The sequence below is a fragment of the Bison bison genome, unplaced genomic scaffold (genome assembly GCF_000754665.1).
Source record: "Bison bison bison isolate TAMUID 2011002044 unplaced genomic scaffold, Bison_UMD1.0 scf7180017864266, whole genome shotgun sequence".
NCBI classification, from domain to species: domain Eukaryota; kingdom Metazoa; phylum Chordata; class Mammalia; order Artiodactyla; family Bovidae; genus Bison; species Bison bison.
In genome coordinates this window covers 2349962-2356954 of record NW_011494838.1, presented here as the reverse complement: position 1 = coordinate 2356954, position 6993 = coordinate 2349962, and the positions used below count along the sequence as shown (strand labels likewise).

The 6993-nt window shown below is 53.6% G+C and overlaps 1 protein-coding gene across 1 annotated transcript in view; it reads left to right on the top strand.

The window, feature by feature from the left end:
* GSN (gelsolin) overlaps positions 1-6993 on the top strand; it is a 29597-nt gene that overhangs the window by 10025 nt on the left and 12579 nt on the right. The window contains exons 5-9 of the mRNA XM_010848447.1: positions 1132-1221; positions 3727-3859; positions 4335-4423; positions 4588-4803; positions 6749-6882. Of these exons, the coding sequence (XP_010846749.1) occupies positions 1132-1221; positions 3727-3859; positions 4335-4423; positions 4588-4803; positions 6749-6882 (662 nt within the window). The remainder of the gene's footprint in view (positions 1-1131; positions 1222-3726; positions 3860-4334; positions 4424-4587; positions 4804-6748; positions 6883-6993) is intronic.

Genomic DNA, 6993 nt, shown 5'->3' with positions numbered 1-6993 from the left:
GGCCATGGTTTTTCCAGTGGTCCTGTATGGATGTGAGCGTTGGACTTTGAAGAAAGCTGAGCGCTGAAGAATTGATGCTTTTGAACTGTGGTGTTGGAGAAGACTCTTGAGAGTCCCTTGGACTGCAAGGAGATCCAACCAGTCCATCCTAAAGGAGATCAGTCTTGGGTGTTCACTGGAAGGACTGATGCTGAAGCTGAAGCTCCAATACTTTGGCCACCTGATGCAAAGAGCTGACTCATTTGAAAAGACCCTGATGCTGGGAAAGATTAGGGCAGGAGGAGAAGGGGACAACAGAGGATGAGATGGCTGGATGGCATCACCGACTTGATGGACATGGGTTTGGGTGGACTCTGGGAGTTGGTGATGGACAGGGAGGCCTGGCGTGCTGCAGTTGATGGGGTTTCAAAGAGTCAGACACAACTGAGCGACTGAACTGAGCTGAACTAAGTGGTGTAGACAAGGTGCTGCCTCTCTGTGGACTTGGTTTCCTTGCCTGTGAAATGAGAGTGGTAATCTGTGCCTCTTGAAAGTGAAAGTTGCTCAGTTGTGTCCGACTCTTTGCGACCCCATGGACTTTACAGTCCATGGAGTTCTCCAGGCCAGAATACTGGAGTGGGTAGTAGCCTTCCCCTTCTCCAGGGGATCTTCCCAACCCAGGGATCAAACCCAGGTCTCCCGCGTTGCAGGCGGATTCTTCACCAGCTGAGCCTCCAGGGAAGCCCCTGTGCCCCTTAGCATGGCTGCAAAGGTGAAGTGAGGTCCACTGAAGGCAGGTGGTGGGAGGTGTTGGTAGCTGTACTTATCCTCTCAGAAGGCTTGGTGGAAATGGTAAACATCTGAAGGACTGCACGGGGTCCTCCTGGAGCTCCTGGAGACAGGGCTCGGGGAGGGACAGACTCCACAGGCAGCCCTGGCTGGGCTCTGCACCCCGGAGGCACAGTCAGGGATTCAGGACATCTCCACAGGGAGTCCTGCCCCAAGTGGAAGGTTGCTGTGGATGGTGGAGGCCCACGTGGTCCCTGCTTGCCTGGGGAGAAAGCTCTCTCTGGAGCTCAGTCTTCTCCCTGGGGGGCGGCAGGCTGCCAGGAGCTCACCGCCACGCTTTCTTCCATCTCTCCATCTCCGCAGGTGCTGGGCCCCAAGCCAGCTCTGCCCGCAGGGACCGAGGACACAGCCAAGGAGGACGCGGCCAACCGCAAGCTGGCCAAGCTGTACAAGGTGAGCCTGGGCTGAGCTCCCTGGGTCTTGAGCTCAGGATGGGGGTGCAGGAGACCTGGGCTTCCCCAGCTCTCCTGGCCGGGGGCTTTGAGCCAGCACGTGTGGGGGTGCCATGGGGGGACTCGGCTTCTTACGGCTCCAGGGGACACCCGTCTGCTGCCTCTGCGCCTCTGCCCCGGGAACAAGCGTGTGGGCGACCGCAGACACATCGGTGCCACTGTCACCGACGGGGCCCATGAAGTGGGGAGGGCGGAGGGCCGCAGAGTCCACGTTGCAGGATCTCTGGGGGGTCCAAGGGGAAATCCAGCAAAGTACTACAGAAGTGTGTGTCTATGTGTGTGTTATGGGCAGTGACTTTATAATTTCTTCTCATGGTTTTGAAAAGCTGGACTAAGGCTGATCTTGAGCCAGGGATGTCTGACCTCAGCCTGTGTTGCCCGAGTTGTGCCCTAAGCTTGTTTGTGGTGAAATAACAGCAGAATGAGGTGCAGATTCGTATCACCACTGCAGGAAGACCACATTACTGATATTTATTCTGATATTGAAGTAATAATATGTATTTGTCGTAAGTACTAGGGTTGAGCAATACTGAAGAACATAAAAAAATAAAAGTCAGTCTAATTTTATTAGTTTAAGGTAGCCGGTACTATTTAAAAATGGGTTTTAATTACAAAAGTAACAATACTCAGTTTAAGAGAGTCAGCCTCCTCTCCTCCCTGCTCCTTGGGTTGCCGTGGTTACATGGTTGCCCGTTTGGTAAAGGAAACTCCAGTTTCCTGGGTCTCCTTATGTGTTTTTCCGTCTCTATTTGATATCAACAGACGCAGGCTACTCATACTTCTTTTTTCCACTGGACCCTTTATAACGGCTGTGTAGTATTTCATTTTATGAATGTGGAAATCTCTGCAGACCCCTAATGATGGGCATGAGAACGTTTCCGCCTTTTCTGATCGCCAGCAGTCTCTCTGTGCGTGTGTGCTAAGTATGGCATTGGGGGAGGTTTCCAGATGTGGATCGCTTGGGTCACAGGCTGAATGAGGAGTCAGTGATTGAAAATACTGGTTCTTGGACGGGGAGCTACAGTCAGTAACTGGTAGTAACCTATGGTGGAGAATAATCCCCAAAATTGTGTGTGTGTGTGTAGCTGAGGAACCTTGTTATGTATCTGAAACATTGTACGTTAACTAGTCAACTAACTTCAGGAAAATATATATATTAAGAAAAAAACTGTTAACAAAGTAGTTAAGTATATTTGCCTCCTCAAGATGAAAATTTTTTGGTATATACCAATTACCATAAATAAAATAAATGACAAAAGAAGGCGCTGCCTCTCGGGAGTTCCCTGGTTGCTGAGTGGTTTGGACTGTGGGCTTCCACTGCTATGGCCCTGGTTCCGTCCCGAGACAGGGAATGGATGTCTGCATTCAACTGCGTGGCAGGACCAGAAGAAAACAGAAACACAAAAATACCAGTTCTGCAGTTAGACTGTCTGTCCTACCCCAGGGAGGAAGGTTCTGCCCTGAGAGTAACTGACAGGAACACAGGCTCTGGACTTGCACTGTCTGGCTGCGAATCCCGGATCTGGAGCTCTCTAGCTGTGGGGGTGACCTCACCTCCCTGCGCCTTGGTTTCCTTGTGAAGGAAACAGGGGCAGTAATAAGATTACCTTTAGGGTTGCTGTAAGGATTAAAGGAGTTCTGTAACTGTAGAAGTTACTAAATTACATAAGGTTTTTAGAACAGTGCCTGGCACAAAGTAAGTTTTCAATAAATGCAGAACACTTGTTATTTAACCTCCTGACACGGTACTAAACTGCATTCTGGAAGGCTCCTTGATCACCCTCACCTGTTTACCGGAGTCTTGTCAGCCGTGGGTACTGTCAAATCTTTTGAATTTGGACAAGTAGGGTACCCTCAGAAGAGTTCAATGAACTTTTTATTTTAGAATAGTTTTTAGATTTACAGAAAAATTGCAAAGACGGTTCAGAAGGTTCCCATATACCCTTCACCCAGCTTCCCTTGAACATCTTAACATAACCAGGTACTTTTGTCAAAACTAAGAAACATCGGTTCAATGCTGTTAAGTAAACTGCAAGCTTCATTCAGATTTCCCCGTTTCCCCCTCCAGGTCCCAGCTCTGTAGCCCGCACTGCGTGTAGACCGCGTTGCTTTTATCGTGTGCGTCCTTGTTTAAGCCGATGAGCTTGAACGTCCTTTCATCAGCTGGGCGGTGGTTTTCCTATGCCCCCTGCACTCCCGCATTTGATTCCCTTCCCTCTCTGGCTGCCATTTCCAAGCCACACCCATGTGTAGGTCACAGATGTGGTTGTGAGAAGGTGGAAAAGGACCAAGAAATCCCACATGAGCCTCAGGGCTGTGTTTCTCTGCAGCGTCATTTGAGGTGGCGTGGGTTGTCGGCCTCTGCAAGTGCGGGCTTGGGGGCGCCCGCGGGCAGGCCGAGGTGGGGAAGACCACTCACGGGCCGGGGCCCCTCTCATTCCCCCAGGTCTCCAATGGTGCAGGCACCATGTCGGTCTCCCTCGTGGCTGATGAGAACCCCTTCGCCCAGGGGGCCTTGAGGTCAGAGGACTGCTTCATCCTGGACCATGGCAAAGACGGAAAGATCTTTGTCTGGAAAGGTACTGGGGTGAAGGGAAGGGCTCCAACAGGGCCTTACACGGGCGCCCCTGCAGCCTTGCGGAACTCGGCTCACGAGCCTGGGGCATACAGGGAGGCTGGGGCTCTTGAGTTGCAACTTCCCTACTGGCTGAGTGGCCTTGGTCAAGTCACTTAACCTCTCTAAGACCCTGACTTCCTTATATGCAAATGAGGACAAGATAATGATCATCACAGAAGGTTGCTGTGTGGATTAAATGCAGCAAGTTGTGTGTAGTTCTGAGCTCAGTAAGTGGGTTGGTGTGCTCCAGGTCATTAGCCAGGACCCCTCGCTGGACTCCCGGGAGCTCATGGCGTGGTCAGCTCTGGGGCCTCTGGCCTTGGCTGTCCACGGTCTAGGAACGAAAGGGAGGGAGGTGTGCCTTCTGCTCTCCCTGGGCCGCTGAGCACTGGGGTGCAGCCCTGACCCCAGGACTCTTGCTCGCCTTCGGCCAACAGGCAGGCAGGCCAACACCGAGGAGAGGAAGGCCGCCCTCAAAACAGCGTCCGACTTCATCTCCAAGATGGACTACCCCAGGCAGACCCAGGTGAGCCAGGGAGCTGGGTGGGACAGTGAGAGTGGGCCCGGTGGGGTGGGGAGGGCTGCTTGGACGGGGTGTCTGAGGCTCCCTGGAGGACCCTGGCCGGGTGGCCTCTGCCCTCCGGGGGACTCCAGCCCAGCCACGACCTTCTCTTGCTCCATCCCTGCCAGGTCTCTGTCCTTCCCGAGGGCGGCGAGACCCCGCTGTTCAAACAGTTCTTCAAGAACTGGCGGGACCCAGACCAGACGGACGGCCCGGGCCTGAGCTATCTCTCCAGCCACATTGCCAACGTGGAGCGCGTGCCCTTCGACGCGGCCACCCTGCACACCTCAACTGCCATGGCCGCCCAGCACGGCATGGACGATGACGGCAGAGGGCAGAAGCGGGTACCTGGGGCGCTGGGGTGGGCTCCCTCCCTGGCACCTCTGGCCCACCTCTTCTCTGAGGATGTTTCTCTAAGAGGCTTTGACCCCAGTTTTGATGGGTGGGATTCTTTTGTCTTGCTTGAGTTTTACAACCAACATGTCCTAAGCCCCTGCTGTCTTGAGGGCTCCCTGCAAGTGTCCGAGACCCTGCCCTTTCCATGAAGAGTGCTGGGACGGGAGGGGAGGTGGGCACAGCTGGTTGCTGAGACCTGTGTGGTCAGTGGAACATGGGGGTGCACAGGGACCCTGGGAACGCAGGAAGGGCGGTGGAGGTGGGTGGTTGGGGCATCTCCATAGAGATGGGGACCCTTGGGTGGGGCCTCCGAGTATGAGGAGGTTTGCTGCCAGAGTAAGAGTGGGTATTCGGGCAGGGAGCTGTCCTGGGAGCCTGGTGCTGAGGATGTTCTCAGGGGAGGGCCTTAAATTCCTCGTCCAAAAGTGTGGCCTTGATTCTGTATCAACCATTAGGTGCTAGTGAGGGTTTTTTCTTTTTCTTTTTTTAAAGGCAGAAATGTGACAGGCTCAGTTCTGTGCTTCCAGAACTCACTGTGAAAATGAGTTCGAGACAGGAGAATGGGAGTAGAGACCTCATGCGGAGGTCGTTGCAATAGTTTAGGGAAGAGGAGATGGCCGTGAGCCCAAGGAGTTCACAGAGAAGATGGAGAGGTGGGGAGTGGGATTCCGAGATGCTTAGGAGGTAGAATCAACTTCAAACGTCGATTCCATCCTACATAATAGAAATGGCAAAATGTTCGTTCTAATTTATTACTGGTTCTGTCATTGGTTCATTAGTTCAGTGGCAGAGGAGCATGCAATGAAAATGAGCCAGGATAGGGCAATGTGGAAAGAGCCCCGGCAGCTCAGCGGTGTGGTCTTGGGGAAGTTACTTAACCTTTTTGAACCTCACTTTCCTCATCTGTGAAATGAAGCTTAAGTTAAATGTTAGTCCCTGGACCGTAGCCTACCTGGCTCCTCTGTCCATGGGCAAGAATGCTGGAGTGGGTTGCCACTCCCTTCTCCAGGGGATCTTCCCGACCCAGAGGTCGAACGCAGGTCTCCTGCATCGCAGGGAGATGTTTTTACTGTCTGAGCCACCAGAGAAGCCCCTGCTAAAATGAGGCTTAATCCCACTCCATCACCTTCAAGAATTTTCGAGGTTCAAAGGTTCTACGTGCCAGGACTCGCAGCACCACCAGGTGGCGCTGCAGGGCTCCGTGACTGCTTGGAAAACCGTCACCCGAGCTTTGCAGAGAGATCTGCCAGCAGGAGTCATTCTGAGGTCACTCAGTGACGACCCTGCCTCTGCAGGTGATATCTAAAATCCAGCCAACTTGCTGATACAGCTGATGGCAACTTTAGTCATCATCATCATCATAATTATTATTAACAGCAGCCGCCACCTGCAGGGCCGTCATCCTGTGCCAAGCACTGTGCTGGACTCGTGAAGTAGCTCATTCGATCCTTACAACCTCCCTTATTCCCATTTTCAGATCAGGAAACTGAGGCCCATAGACATCAAGCAATTTGTCCAAGGGTGCACAGCCTGCGAGGGGGTAGAGCCTGATTTGGCTGCAGGTCGTATATTGACGTGTACTCTGAGCCTGTGTTGCACTGTGTAACACACACCAGAAGCACTTTCTGAACCCCGCCATGCAGCTACCAGTCCCTGGACTGCTCCCAAGGAGGAGGAAGCGCGGGGGGCAGGGGTGCGCTGCCAGGATCTGAACAGAAGCCCTGGGTTTGAATCTTGGTGGCTCCGTGATTCCAGCAAGTTATTTCGCTTCAGGCTGAGTCCGAGGGCAATCCCGTGCTGTAACCGCTACCCAGCACCCTCTGGTTTCTCAGCTGGTCGGAGTTGGGGGCCGGGAATGCCGCCCGATGTCTGAGCCCAGCTTTGCTCTGGTAGATCTGGAGAATTGAAGGTTCCAACAAAGTGCCCGTGGACCCCGCCACGTACGGACAGTTCTACGGTGGTGACAGCTACATCATTCTGTACAACTACCGCCACGGCGGCCGTCAGGGACAGATCATCTACAACTGGTGAGGGTCTGGGGTCCCGGAGGGCACACTCTGGGAGCACGGCCACCGCGGGGGGCAGAGTGGGCGGAGCGGGGGGCACACGCTGGGAGCATGGCCACCGCGGGGGGCAGC